Source organism: Chrysochloris asiatica, unplaced genomic scaffold, assembly GCF_000296735.1.
Source record: "Chrysochloris asiatica unplaced genomic scaffold, ChrAsi1.0 scaffold00276, whole genome shotgun sequence".
NCBI lineage: Eukaryota > Metazoa > Chordata > Mammalia > Afrosoricida > Chrysochloridae > Chrysochloris > Chrysochloris asiatica.
The window spans coordinates 2,916,371-2,932,411 of NW_006408794.1; the positions used below are offsets into that span (position 1 = coordinate 2,916,371).

Sequence of the window (16,041 nt, forward strand, 5' to 3'; positions counted from 1 at the left end):
CTTGTTATTCTTCAAGGTAGCATAATATTCCATTGTGTGTATGTACCAAATTTTGTTTATCCATTCTTCAGTTGATGGGCACCTTGGCTGTCTCCCTCTTTTTGCTATTGTAAATAGTGCTGCTATGAACATTGGTGTGCATATATGGCTCATGTTTATATGGGTATATACCAAGTAGAGGAATTGCTGGATCATAAGGTATTTCTATTTTCAACCTTCTGAGGAAATGCCATATTGCTTTCCAGAGAAGTTGGACCATTTTGCAGTCCCACCATCAATGCAGGAGTGTCCCAGTCTCTCCACATCCCGCCAGCGTTTATTGTCCTCTACATTTTTCATCTTTGCTGTTATTGTTGGTGTGAGATGATGTTTCATTGTTGTTTTGATTTGCATCTCTCTAATGGTTAGTGATTGTGAACATTTCTTCATATGTTTGTTGGCTGCCTGGATCTCTTCCTTAATGAAGTGTCTGTTCATATCCTGTGCCCACTTTTTAATTGGGTTGTGTTTTTCTTGTAGAGGTGTTGTAGTTCCCTGTATATTTTAGAAATGAGTCCCTTGTCTGATGTGCCATTGCATAAGATTTTTTCCCATTCTGTGGGTTCCCTTTATACTCTTCTGGTGAAGTCCTTTGATGCACATAAGTTATGAAAGGGAAAAAACAAACCGGCTCCGCTCATCAACCATACCGCACACCAGACGGCCCGTCTAGAGACTTTTATTCAGGGTGAGGAAGAGGAAGGTGACCTCTGCTGGAGAGAGAAGGCAGGAGGCAGAAGAGAAGAGAGAGAGTCAACAGGAAGGGAGTGGTCTTAATATAGGTTCAACAGGAAGGGAGTGATCATTGCTGGGGTGATTTAGCTCTGGCCTATCAAAAGCCATGTTGCCCTTTAAACTACTGGCCTTGTAGCTTAGGGCGGGGAAACAGACAAAATGGAGTTGAAGGGAGGGGAGAGGGAAGAACCTGGAAGGTTACAGCCTAAAATGGCGGACCTGATATTGTAACAAAGTTTTTAATTTTTAGTATGTCCCACTCATCTATTTTATCTACTTTTGTTTGTGTGGTTTTCAAAATGTTTTATATTCCCAGAATTAGTGCCCTCACATTTGTCCCGATTTTTCATTGATGGCCTTCATAATTCTGGGATTCACATTTAGGTCCTTAATCCATGCTGAGTTGGTTTTTGTGTAAGGTGTGAGGTTAAGGTCTTGTTTCAGTCTTTTGCATATCATTTTCCAGTTCTGCCAGCACCATCTGTTGAAGAGACTATCACCTCCCCATGCGATATATTTAGGTGTTTTGTTAAAAATCAGTTGGCTGTATGTAGATGTGTTAATTTCTGGATTCTGGATTCTGTTCCATTGATCTTTGTACATTTCATTGTAAAAGTACCAAGCTGTTTTGACCACTATAGCCGTGTAGTAAATTTTGAAGTCGGGAAGTGACAGGCCTCCAACTTTATTCTTCTTATTAAGCAGTGCTTTGCTTATCCTGGGTCTCTTTCCTTTCCATAAAAAGTGTCTCTATCTTTTTGCTACTGGGAATAGTCCTGCAATGAACGTTGGTATGCATAGATCTACTCATGTCCTGGCTCATATTTCTCGAGGGTATGTACCAAGTAGAGGGACCAGTTTTCTGAGGAAGCACCATACAGTTTTCCAGAGTGGCAGAATTCTTTCATAGTTCCACCAGCATTATGGGGGTGGGGGGTGGGGTCCTAGTCTCGCCACACTCTCACCAGCCTTTGTTGTTTTCTGTTATTTGGAACTGTATCCAAAAGGTTAGCAGTTCTAATAAACTTGTTGCTTGGCAGGAGAAAGATGAGGCTTTCTGCTCCTATAAAGCTTTACAGCTTCGGAAACCTATACAGCGTCGCTATGAGTTGGAACCTACTCCATGGCACACTACCACCACTACAACCAGTGGCCAATGATCGTGATCATTTCTTTATATGTTTGGTGGTTGCCTGAATGTCTCCTTGTTGAAGTGTCTGTTCATGTCTTGGGCCAGTTTTTTGATTGGCTTATTTCTCTTTTTTCATATAGTTTTCTATAAATTCTAGAGATTACTCCCTTTTCTGATTTGTTATTGCAAAAAATAAATGTTCCCAGTCTGTGGGCTCCCTTTTTACTCTTCTAGAGAAAGATTTTGATGCATATGGGTATCTAATATTTAGTACATCTTGTCATCTGTTATGTCTTCTGCTGTTTGCATGTTTTTTCCAATATTTGATAGTATATGTGTATTATGTATTGTTGTTGTTAAGTACTATGGAGTCGGTTCCCACTCACAGTGACCTTGCACATGGTTTCCAAGGCTGCAAATCTTTATGGGGGCAGAAAACCTCACCTTTCTCCCACGGAACAACTGGTAGTCTCGAACTGCCGACCTAGAGGTTAGCAGCCCGATTCGTAACCACTACGCTACCAGAGCTCCTTTATATTATGTATTAGAGCCCTAATTAAGAAAGGTGTGCAACAGGATCGTATTCTTTCACCATATTTATTCATCCTGTATGCCGAGCAAATAATCCGAGAGGCTGGGTTATATGAAGAAAAATGTGGCATCAGGATTGGAGGAAGACACATTAACAACCTGTGATATGCAGATGATACAGCCTTGCTTGCTGAAATTGAAAAGGACTTACAGTATTTGCTAATGAAGATCAAATAGCACAGCCTTCATTATGAATTGCATCTCATTGTCAAGAAAACAAAAATCCTCACCACTAGACCAATAAACAACATTCTTATCAACGGAGGAAAGATTGAAGTTGTCAAGGACTTCATTCTTCTTGGATCAATTGTCAACACTCATGGAAGAAGCAGTCAAGAAATCAGATGATGTATTTCACTGGGCAGATTTGCTGCACAAGACCTTTAAAGTGTTGAAGAGCAAAGATGTCAGCTTGAGGACTAAGATGCGCCTGACCCAAGCCATGGTATTTTCAATAACCTCATATGCATGTGAAAACTGGGCAATGAATAAGGAAGATTGTAGAAGAATTGATGCTTTTGATTTATGGTGTTGGAGGAGAATATAGGAAATGCAACCAGAGTGCTCCTTGGAGGCCAGGATGGCCAGACTTTTTTTCTCGTACTTAGGCCATATTGTCAGGAGGGACCAGTCGCTGGAGAAGGATATCATATTTGGTAAGGTGGGTCCGAGAAAAAGAGGAAGACTCCCAGCGAGATGGGTTGGCAAAGTGGCAGCATCCATGGGCTTAAGCTTGACAACAATTGTGAGGTTGGCTCAGGACCAGGCAATGTTTAGTTCTGTTGTACATAGGGTCGCTATGAGTTGGTTCCGACTTGATGGCACCTAAGAACAACACCACTATGCTACCAGAGCTCCAGCACTTTACAACAACAAGAACAACAAGCCTGTCCCTATTTTTTCATTGCTGATCTTTATAGTTCTGGGGTTGACATATATATAGGTCTTTAATCCATATTGAGTTAATTTTTGCATAAGATATGGGATATGGGTCTTGTTTCATTCTTTTGCAAATTGATATCTAGTTTTGTTAGCACCATTTGTTGAAGATACTATCTCTTCTTCATTTAATGTGTTTTGTCCTTTTGTCAAAAATCAGTTGATTTTATGAGGATAGATTTACTTCTGGGTTCTCAATTCTGTTCCATTGATCTATGTATCTTTCATTGTACCTGCTGTTTTGAACACTGTGGCTGTTGTAGATTTTGAGGTCAGGGAGTGAGACACCTCCCACTTTGTTGTTCTTAAGCAGTGCTTTGCTTATCTGCAATCTCTATCCTTTGCATATAAAGTTTGTGATCATTTTTTCCATCTCTTTAAAGAATGTTGTTAGAATCTGGATTGGGATTGCATTATATCAGTAGATTGCTTTGGGTAGTATTAACCTTTTTGCAATGTTAACTCTTACTATCCATGAGCGTGGTATATTCTTCCGTTTTTGTAACTCTCTTCTGTTTTCTTGGTGTAGTGTATTGTAGTTTTTTTTGTGTAGGTCTTTTGTTTCTCTGGTTAGATTTATTTCTAAGTATTTCATCCTTTGGGTGGGTATTGTTTTCCTAATTTTCATTTCAGGGCTGTCTTTATTAATATAGAGGAATCCAACTGATATTTGCATGTTTATATTGTTACCCGCCACTTTGTTGAATCTTCCAGTTAGTTGCGATAATTTTTTTTTTGCTGAGTCTTGGATTATTTCTATAGATAACACAGTGAAGTGTTGTGTGTGTGTGTGTGTATTTGACAAAATGTCTATAAAAAGATTATACCTTGGATCCTAGTTGACCTTTCCATTCACAAATAAAATTTGCATTCCCAAGACATACTTTAATGAAAATTTACTCATATCTGTAATAGTCTTTTGTTATGGCACTTGGGCTAATACATAAGACTGCAAAGTTATTTGAACTGCAAGGTCAGTGGTTCAAGCTCACCAGTGGCTCCTTGGAAACCTTTTGGGATCGCTATGGGTCGTAATTAATTCGGCAGCACTTAATTAACAACAACAGCAATAATAGTCTTTGCTTCTATTTTTCTGTTTCTAGACAAATGTAGAATTATTGGAGTAGACAATAATACAATAATACAAGAAACTGGCAAGTCATAACCCATTAACTTTGAAAATTGTATAACCATTTCCCAAGATCATAATGAACTTTCAAGTGTTATTTTATTTTTATGGAGTCAATTTAGAAACGAAATCTATTTTGTGTTTTGAGTTTGATTTCATCCTAACCAAAAACCAACTGAAAAAAAAACTTGTTCAATCTGTTAAAAGTCATTTTGATTATTATTAGGAATCGCAGATTTAGTTAAACTTTTTAGGTATACGTTGGAAACTTTGTTGCCCCACTGAGGATAATTTCTGTTTATTCTTGCTGACTATAGATCATTCATGTAGTCTGTGTTGTTTTTGGAGTTGCTAATGCTGTCAAGTCAATTCTAATCCATACACACCCTGTATAAGGGTCTGGTACAAGAAGCATCTGGTTAAGTTTGAACATCCAACTTTGTGGTTAGCAGCCCAGTGCTCATCCTACATTGCCATACCAGGAACTCCATGTATACTATTGTTGTTAAGTGCCGCTGAGGTGGTTCCGACTCACAGTGACCCTCTATAGGGTTTCTGAGGCATGTGCCTGTTGAATTTGAATTGCTGAACTTGCGGTTCAAACTGACCCTGAGGTCCAGCGCTTATCCTGTGGTGACACGTTTGGTTGCTTATGGGAGCTATTTCTGTCTGTGGACAATTGTCTTCATCTTTACCCCATTTTCACCTCTTTTTCTAGCATTGTATTTTCTGGGTGGGTACGTAAATTCTAATGTTGCCCTGTATCCATTTATATTCAACTCTTTCATATCTAATTCTCTTTTCTCTGTCAGTTTTTGGACAGAAAAGAAATATCTTTGTTTATGTAATAATATATGTGATCAGAATATTAATTGGAGTTTTTAAACGGTTTACTCTGAGAGAACTTTAAAAAAGTCTCTGGAATAGTGAAATTTACCCAAGAACTTTTTGAAGTTTTCTTATGTAAGGGCTTGACCCTTATACTCATCCAGTGCTTCAATTTTGTCTCTATCCCCAAAATGCTTAGCAGAGTTAGACACAAAGTCGACAGTTTATAAATAGTTTACATTACAGGGTAATTCTAAAATGTTGATTGAATTGCATAAATCACATTTTCAACAGCTTTTAATATCACCGTATACGTATGTTGTTGTTATGTGCCATGGAGTCGGTTCCGACTCATAGCGACCATGTACAGGGTTTCCAAGGCTATAAATCTTCATGGGAGTAGAAAGCCTCATCTTTCTCCCGCGGAGCAGCTGGTAGTTTCGAACTGCTGACCCTGAGGATAGCAGCCTGATTCGTAATTACTACGCTACCAGAGCTCCTAGTATACATATAGTGCATGGCATAATATCTGTGATTCAAATGCTTAGGTTTTACACTTCATACACTTGAAATTGCCAATTTCAAAAATAAAAAAAACTTTGTTTCCAGAGAATGGATAAATACATTGTGTAATGGTCACACATTGAATATTAGATTAATTGAAATAAGTTTTGCCTTTATGTGTTAACAAGAATAGATTTAAAAATAATCGTGTAGAATATTAACACATTTTCAAGTTTCTATAAGATGGTTATTTTTGTTTGTTTGTTTGTTTTTACAGCTTGACTGAAGGGGAGGTTATAAGTCATAAATTTATATGTTTTTAGTGTGCAGTTTTGTAATTTTTGACTTATTTATACATCCATGAAACTACCACAGTCAAGATAACATATCCTTCATCCCCCAAGCATCGTTTCTACCCTGCTCCATCCTCCATTTCTGACCCAGGCAACCACTGATCATCTTTTGACATTATAGTTTGTATTGTTTAGACATTTTATGTAAATGGAATCAATCATGCACTGTCACTTTTTGGTGGGGATGTAGGGACCTGGCTTCTTTCATTCAGTATAATTATTTTTTTGCTGAGTGTATAAATAGATAATTGCAGAGACTCTTTTGGGAAAAGATGTGGCAGTCTACTTCTATAAAGATTAACAGTTTTGGACAATCCTATGGGACAGTTTTGTCCCAAAGGGTTGCTCTGAATCAGAATCAACTTGACAACTCACAAGTTCTTTAAAATGGTGAATTGCATTGTTTGGTTTTGGGTTGTTAAGCCAATCTACATTATTGAGATAAAACAAACTTGTCATAGACTTAGCACCATTTTTGCATATCATTGGATTCAGTTTGTCAAAAATTTGATAAGAAGTTTTGCATCCCTGTTCAAGAGGCATATTGGTGTATACTGGTTTATTTTAATTGCTTGAGGTTTTGTTGGTTTTTGTTTTGCAGTATCTTGGTTTAGTTTATTAGTACTGCTGGCCTCATAGAACAATATGGGAAGTACTCACTTTTCTTCAATTTTCTAGAAGTGTTTGTACTAAAGTATTGATACTATTTTTGTTAAATATTTGAGAGAAATCTCCAGTGAAGTTGTGTGAAGCTTCTGGTTACCGCCATCTTCTAGGATGAACTCTGATGTTTATGCCTCTTAGGGTATGTTTCTATTTAGTGTAAATTGCCAAATTAATTAGTATAAGTTATTTGTAATATTATCTTACTATCCTTTTAATATTAGTGGGATCTTTTAGTATTAGTAATGTTTATTCCTAATTTTGGTAACCCGTCTTTGTGATGATGAAAATTTCTGTATCCTGACTGGATGATGAAAATGTTTGGCTCAGTCTAAACATGTGGTATGATTTCATAGAAGTATATACCATAAAACAGAACATAATGGGGGGTGAGGGGAAGAGAGCAAGGTGGTATCTGAATAAGGTCTGTACTTGAGTTAGTATTGTACCATTACCAGTTACCTTGGTTTTAAAATTTACTGTGGTTGTGTATGGTATTATCGTTGGGGGAACACTGGGTAAAGAGTACATAGGAACTTCTGGTGAAGTTGTATTTCAAGGTAAAAAGTTATAATAAGAAAAAAGGTTGCTTTAAAAAGGGAAAGGCTACCACTCTGAATGTTAAATTTATTTTTAGTGTTTGAACTGTTTAGAAATTGATTTATAATGTTCAATTTATTCTCTTATAGAACTTAAAAAAGTTTCATTTATCATTTTGAAAAGTTTAGTATGCAAGAATACTTTAAGACGTTTTGATAGTTTTGTTTTGCCTTTTGTATGTAGTTTTCTTTAATATTTATAGTAAGAATAAAAAAAAAAAGTCCGTTGGAATATCTGTTTAAATAATTGATTTATTTTAATATCAGTGTTATTCCACTCTACTTTTTTCTCTTTATAGCATTACCTTTAGTTCAAGTGGATGAGAAAGGTGAAAAAGTAAGGCCAAATCAGAATCGTTGCATAGTAATATTGCGTGAAATATCTGAATCTACCCCTATAGAAGTAAGTAATTTTTTCTATGAAGGATCCATGAAAATTATTGTGGGTATTTTTGTTTGCTTGGGTTTTATGTTTACTAGAAGATTTTCTGGAGGATGTGTTTTTAAGAGTAATACCTTAACCAGGATTTACATATAATGATACTTAAAAAGTGGTTCATTTATAAAAGTGGTTCTCAATTTTTTTGGTCTTAGAACTCCTTTGCACTTTTAATATCAGTTATATTTAGAGTTAATTTCAAGTATTTTGAAATTAAAAGTGAGGAAAGTTAAAAATATTTGTTTAAAAATAATCAATAAAAAGTTAAGATAAAGACATGTTTTATGATAAATTTTTTATGATAAATATTTCAAACAATATATTTAATAAAAAATTTAAAACAAGTAGCATTGTGAATACTACAGTAAATGTCAGTATAATTTACTGTCTGATTTGAGCTTATGTCAGAGTTTTTACTAACCAATAATTTTGCACTACCCACTCAAATGTCATCATAGTGAAAAAGGCAAAAATACCTTTTTAGTTTTGAAATCACTGGTTTAGGCAATACTTCTAGAAAATCACCACGTTAGATAGTTTAATAATAAAAGTAATGTCATTCTTGCATAGCTGTAAGTCTGTTAGAAATTATCCATTGTATAGTAATAAACTATTCATAGTTATGCTTTGAGATAATGAAGAAAGGTCCAGTATAAGGTTCTGGGAGTTTAGCTAATGAATTTCTTGGCCACTTCAAAATATAATATCCGCCTATTTTGGGAGCTCTTTAAAGAATCAAATAAGATAAAATTGGCATGTGTTTTCTACAATTCACATATTTTAAGGAAAAGCTTTTCGTACTATAAATCTTTAAAATGCCTTTTCTATAGGCATTTAATAATAGAAATGTCTAGATGCCAGTTCTTCCCATAATGAAGTAGAAATATTACCATTATTCTATTATTGCTACTAAGATTTGCCTTTTTAGATGATTAAAAGGATCAGGTTTTCTATAGGGATCCTACTTTGAAATTTGATGTGGTTGAGTTTAATTACTATCCTGCTTTTCTCATTATAGGATATCTTATTCTGGCAATTGAATGCCTGCTAGTTTTTGATTGGATGCCATAAATGTTTGAATTTTACCTTGCTGTTGTTAAGTGTCATCAAGTTGGTTCTGACTTATAGCAACCCTATATAGGATTTCCACCAGCCAGTGGTTAGCATTCCAGTGCTTGTCAGATAGTGCCGCTCCAGGACTTCTTTGCCTTATTGGGTACTGAATAGTTTCGTATTCCTACACAGATCCTTAAGCTTTGTTTTGAGGCACAGTTAAGTTACTTGGAACTAGTTTAATCTTTCTGGACTTAGGTGACACCAAGTAACCTTTACCTTAGCTGTTATGTGTCTCCACTATGGAGGCAGTACCTTTCTGAGTACTCTGATATTTTTGGAAGTTAGGGTTTCTACTCTAACTGGTTGGAAAACAAGCCAGTCCCAGTTCTATGTGAGTTGTATGTAGGGTTAGTTCCATCTGATTTTTTCAAGTGGTTTTATCCCAGCGTCGGTAACATTTTTTCATGCATGTGCTGATCAGTACTAAGTTGAATACCTAGGGAGCACCCTCTGGAAATCTCGGGAGCTCTTTTGTTGTGCAGCTTTCTCTTCTCCAGTACTCTCCCTTGAGAATTCTAGCCATATTGGCTTCCCTGAACTCCCAACTCTACTACCTCCTCCACTTGCCACCTGGGCTAATAAACTGAGGTCTTTGTAGGGCTCACCTTGTTTGTTTCCCCTCTGCCAGAGTTCAGTGCTTTGTACTGTGTAATGCCCAGCGTCTGAAATCATTCTTAAATATATTTTGTTTTTTTATGTTTTCTTGGTTCAGATAAGAGAGTAAATCTGTTCCTTTTTCACTCTTACCTTGCCTGTAGCAAAAGTCCAGCTTTTTTTTAATTTCTTAACTTGGCTTTTTAAAAAAATTTGTGTAGTTGTCAGACTATGTCATAAAACATAAAGATAATTTCATGTTGTTGTTGTTACTGTGTGCCGTGGAGTCGGTTCTGACTCATAGCGACCCTACACAGGGTTTCCAAGGCTGTAAATCTTTACAGGAGCAGACTGCCTCATCTTTCTTCCGTGGAACCGCTGGTAGTTTCAAACTGCTGACCTTGCGGCTCACAGCCCAATTCGTAACCACTACACTACCAGAGCTCCTTAGCTTAGTTTAATGGTATTTGGGGAATAGGAAAAGTTATCAATATGTTATGTAATTTTTCCCCCCATAGCAGTAGAATCCTTACTCAATTGGCCCCACTTCAAACTTTTGAATTTTCATACTTTTGAATTTTAATAGATACCATACTTGAAGGATATGGTCCATCAAAGAATGTTTCGTTTTGATGAGGGCAAAAGTAGCATTGTTGAGAATTAATTTTTAAATACTCTGTTACCTACAGGAAGTAGAAGCACTTTTTAAAGGAGATAATCTACCGAAATTTATAAACTGTGAATTTGCCTATAATGATAATTGGTTTATCACATTTGAAACAGAAGCTGATGCGCAACAGGTAAATCCTTTCCACTGCCACCCTACCCCCCATAAAGCTTGTAATTTACCAGTAATAATAATATATAGTGGGATTACATTCAGGCTTTGATAGACCTTGCTCACCATATTTTAAGTAAGCAATTATTTCATTCAGCTACTGAATTAATTACTGGTTCATCTTATTTACAAAGGTTAACACAATGATGCTTTTGGTGATTTTGCCCTTAGGCTTACAAATACCTACGAGAAGAAGTCAAAACTTTCCAAGGAAAACCCATTAAGGTAAGCAGGGACACTGGCTATACTTTGGTCATATTCAGATCAGTATTCTTAAATATTCTAATAGAAATTTAATATTTTCCAACAGGCACGGATAAAAGCAAAGGCAATTGCTATAAACACATTTTTGCCAAAGAATGGATTTAGACCTCTGGATATGAACCTTTATACCCAGCAGCGTTATACATCATTTTATTTACCTCCAGTATATAATCCCCAGCAACAGTTTCCTTTGTACAGCTTAATTACCCCACAAACATGGTCAACAACCCATAGCTATCTGGATCCCTCCTTGGTAAGTCTTTTCCTTTATTTGCAATTTATTTTATTTAACAGAAATTTATATTGTAGACACTGTATTAGATACACGTTGAAGGATTAAAATCTTCCATCAAATCTAAGAGCCAAATATATATATATTTATAATTTGCCATAGTTAACCATAGCCTTTGAGTTACATTGTTGTTCATTGCTGTCGAGTTGATTCCAAATCATAGCTACCATGTAAGGATTTACAGGAATCTGCTGGTGGATGTGAGCCACCAGCCTTGGGGGTAGCAGCCCAGTGCTTATCCTATAGTGACATCAGGACTCCATTAGAAAGATTGTTGTTGTTGTTGTTAATTGCCATCGAGTCGGTTCCAACTCTTAGCGACCCTGTACAGGGTTTCTGAGGCTGGAAATCTTTATGGGAGCAGAAAGCCTTGTCTTTCTCCCGCAGGACAGCTGGTAGTTTCGAACTGCCGACCTTGCAGTTCACAGCCCAGTTTGTAACCACTACACTGATGGACTGGATATCAGGAATATGTGTGACTGTCCTTGAAATTGAATTCTGGGTTAGAAACAGACTACTGATTGTGAGAATAGATATGGATTAGTAGAATAAAGGTATGCATGAGGCTACAAAGTAGGTTTAATGGAAATGACATTTAAGTATAGAGCATATACAAGATTATGGTTAGGAAGCAAAAATTGAGTTTGTAACTTTGAAAATGTTTTCGCATCTAAGACCAGGAACATTAGAATGGACCATCAGGCTATATGTTGCTCTGGCTTTGTTATTGTTGTTAAGTGCTGTGGAGTCAGTCAGTTCTGACTCATAGCGACCCTCTTTAGGGTTTCTCAGATGCACCTGGTGGCTTTGGACTGTCTACCTTGCAGGTCAATCCGACCTTGCATCCCAGTGCTTATCCTACAGTGCTGCATCACTCTGGCTAGTAGAAGGAAATTAAGAAGATACCTGTGAACCAAGTATCCCAGTAGGTGTGGGGACGTAACCTGAAGTTCTATTGTTAGTACTTACATGTTTAGAAAGAATGATCTTCAAAAAGAGTTAATTTAGTTTTATTTGTTGGTATCTGCTCTGTTACTACACGGCAGAATGTAAAAATTAATAAATGCTGCTGCCTTCCTATAAAAGACCTCATAGTATAGGAAAGATACCTATATCAAATAGGCAGTAGTTGCAAAAACAGAGGCCATATACAAAATATCTTAGAATATAATAATTTGGGATCTTCTAAGACATCATCATATTGTCTTTGAAGTTGAGTTTTTTAAGTTAAGTATGAGTTTATCCTACCCCACCCACTACTGTCAAATCAATGTGACTTAGACTCATAGTGAGCCTATAGGACAGCAAAGAACTGCTCCTTAGGGCTTTTGAAGCTGTGTGTCTGTAAAGAGCAGACAAGCTAATCTTTTTCCTGTGGAGTGACTGGTGGTTAGCAGTTCAGAGTTAATCCACTACTCCATTAGGGATCCTTTCTGGTGTATCAGAAAGATTCAGAGAAGAATGCTTTATGAGACTAAGCAGCACTCACAAAAACACGTTAGTGTGATTAGTAGTGAGCTGAATCAGAGGGAGACTAGTAAGTTCTATCAGAATCAAATTATAAAGGTTTGTACGTGGTATCCTGAGTTACTTGGACCTTTATCTTGTAGGCTAGGGAAGTCATATAAGGTTTCTAATCTCGGAAATGAAGCCAGACTCTATTTAGAAAATAGCTCTTGTGGCAGTATCAAGGACACAAACTGCTGGAGACAGAGAAATGTATTAGGCTTTTGTAATAATCAAGAAGAAATTCTCAAAGGGGCCCATATCCCCTGACCCCTGAAGTCTAGAACCACTTTCACTAAAAGATTGGGTATACAAGTAGCTAGAATTGTTTCTTATCTATAGTGTATGGATCCTAATGGTACTGAAATATACTACGTATTTGAAATATTTACTACATTCTGTAGAAGTATAGCCATATAGTTCCATTTTTAAAAAATACATATTAAGAGAACTTTAAAAAGAAATACATAGTTCATAAAATCTTGCTGTTGAATACTCTCCAAACTTACTGAACTACTGTGTTTGTCTTATTTAGTTCTTGAACCAAGTTGTTTCTCTATTCATATTTATCCTATTTTGGATTAAGATCACTTGGGTTCCTGAATCCATTTTCTCACCTTCTGTTTTACATATAGATAATTACTCGGGACAGTTATTTTGGTCTTGTTTGTTTATATAAAGACAAGTCCCCCATTCTCTTTACTTGCTTTACACTATATTGTATCATTTTTAGCAGAAACAGAGATGGTATTTGTTAGTTCTGAACAAATTTATGTTTTAGATTATTGTGTTTGCAGCCAATTTATTTTTAAGCTTTTGAGCAAAATTACTCAAATACCAGGATCCTATATATAAAAATGGAGTCCTGATGTAGCACAGTGGGATAAAGCATTGGACCACGAGGTCCATTGGAACCATAAGGTGTGTGATTCATACTCATCAACCGCTCCTTGGAAAATATGTAGAGTCGCTATGAATTTGAACTGACTTAACAACACTTAACAACAATGGTGGGTGGTGGTGGTTATGTGTCGTAGAGTCGATTCCCGCTCATAGTGAATCCTGTACAGGGTTTCCGAGGCTGTAAATCTTTACGGGAGCAGAAAGCCTCATTTTGTCTCCTGCAGAACAGCTGGTAGTTTTGAACTGCTGACCTTGCGGTTTGCAGCACAATTTGTAACCACTACGCCACCAGAGCCCTTTTTAACAACAATAGCATATGGGAAAGTACAAATTTTACAACTAAGATTATATGAAATTATATAGAACAATCAAGTTAATTTGATTGATCTTCTCAGTAATCTCCAAAATCTAGTTCCGAATTAAATGCCTCTTTTTGAGTCCTGGTGTGATGCTGTTGGATAAGGTAAGCAGTTCAAACCCATAGCTGCCCCTGGAAACCCTGTACAGGCTCTCTGTGAGTTGGAACTAACGCATTGGCAATTAGCAACAAAAACTAGTGTGTTTGATAGTATTTCTAAATAGAGCTGTATTGCATATTCTCAAATAATTGAAGATGCTTAGCAAAGTTTTAAGTTGTTGTTGTTAAGTGCCGTCGAGTCGGTTCCGACCCATAGCGACCCTATATACAGGGTTTCCGAGGTTGTAAATCTTTATGGGAGTAGAAAGCCTCACCTTTCTCCCGCGGAGCGGCTGGTAGTTTCGAACCGCTGACCTTAAGGTTCGCAGCCCGATTCGCAACCACTACGCTACCTTTCTTATCCAGAATTTCCCTTTATAGCTTCCATTAAAAAAAAAAAATTGGAATGATTTTCTTTTGGTCCTAAGCTGTCTTTCATAGCCTTTTTATATTATAATGCTTTCAGTTAGCTCTAGTTAAGGTGGCATGCTTTTTTTCTCACCGAAAACAAGAAATTTGTACATATCTCTGTCAACTTAGTGAAAACTGATGGTCTGGATGGAAGGTACCAACGAGTTAAATGCCTTTGAACCCATTAAGAAATGTTGATTACACAGAAAACGTTTGGAACTACATAACATTTTATGTAAGATCATAAGGGCTTTTAAGGACCCTGTGGCCCTTAACTAATTTCCTTTTGAATCTTCTTTATGTATATGTCATGCATTATCATCTTAAATTGTGACATGGGTAATAATTATTAATTATCTTAAAATACCATAATCAAACAAGAGTTGTATAGAATAAAAGGTTTTTTTTTTTGTTGTTGTTGTTTTTTTTAATGGTCCTTTCAAAAGCTGTGATTATGAAATGCAAGGGTACTTAAAAAAAACTTGTTGAAAAATTCCATTATCTTTTAATTCCATTTTCCCATGAACTCTTGAAGCACCATCATAGAACCAAGTTAGTAGCAGTATCACTGATTGGGAACTTTGATGACGTTTAGTAAAATCATTGGGAATAAAGAAGAATTACTGCTTACCAGTAATAATGTTGTTGTTGTTGTTATATGCAGTGGAGTTGGTTCCAACTCATAGCGACCCTGTACAGGGCTTCTGAGGCTATAAACCTTTATGGTAGCAGAAAGCCTCATCTTTCTCCTGCGGAACAGCTGGTAGTTTCGAACTGCTGGCCATGAGGTTAGCAGCCCAATTCATAACCACTACACTACCAGAGCTCCTTACCAAAGTCCAAATGCTTAATCTAATGATACTAATAATAACCAGTAATGTAGGAACTTATTATTAGTATCATTAGATTAAGCATTTGGACCTCTTCAGGCAACCACAGTACCTTTCTCTGTTCAAGCATTTGTTATGTGATTATGAACAAGTTTCTTTCCTTTATAGTATCAATTTTTACAAGTCTAAAGATGTCTTTTTCATTGAATTTGTATTAGGATCGACTGAGGCAATGCAGAAAAGGTTCTTAGCCATTATACTGTCAATTGTGAGTGTTCATTAATAATAATCTTAAGAAATGTTTTCCTCAGTCTGTGAATATTTTTAAGTGTGTAAAAGGGGACGTAACATCTGTGAAGATCCAAGAATGATCTAGGTATCCACAAGATAAAATAGCACTAACCACATTGAATCTGATATTTGGTTTGTTTACTTTGTTTTGTTTTTTGTTTTTTTTAATGAATCTAGGTAACTCCATTTCCAAATACTGGATTTATAAATGGGTTTACGTCTCCAACCTTCAAACCTGCAACATCTCCACTGACTTCACTTAGACAGTATCCTCCTAGAAGCAGGTAAGTTCCATACGTCATTAAAATGCTTGTGAATTACGAGTTAATATTTTTCCAATATATTTATAACAAAAAATTTTTTCTATCTTGCATACTTTAAAAATGAAAGAAAAATATCTTTTAAGCCTTGGTATTCTAAGTCGTAACCATAAGTCACATTTATTAAATCAAATGACTGCTTTTGCTGATATATTTGATGACTCAGTAATGTTCATCAGGGGTAAACCACTTGTATTTTTATGCAAATTATGTACATGTTATATGGTTGGATTCTGTTTTTTGCAAACCATGCAATGCCCTTGTACTT

At 36.3% G+C, this 16,041-nt stretch overlaps 1 protein-coding gene across 1 annotated transcript in view; it reads left to right on the forward strand.

The window, feature by feature from the left end:
* LARP4B (La ribonucleoprotein domain family, member 4B) overlaps positions 1–16,041 on the forward strand; it is a 98,737-nt gene that overhangs the window by 66,086 nt on the left and 16,610 nt on the right. Inside the window, exons 7-11 of the mRNA XM_006874420.1 lie at positions 7,812–7,915; positions 10,351–10,461; positions 10,671–10,724; positions 10,810–11,016; positions 15,631–15,737. Of these exons, the coding sequence (XP_006874482.1) occupies positions 7,812–7,915; positions 10,351–10,461; positions 10,671–10,724; positions 10,810–11,016; positions 15,631–15,737 (583 nt within the window). The remainder of the gene's footprint in view (positions 1–7,811; positions 7,916–10,350; positions 10,462–10,670; positions 10,725–10,809; positions 11,017–15,630; positions 15,738–16,041) is intronic.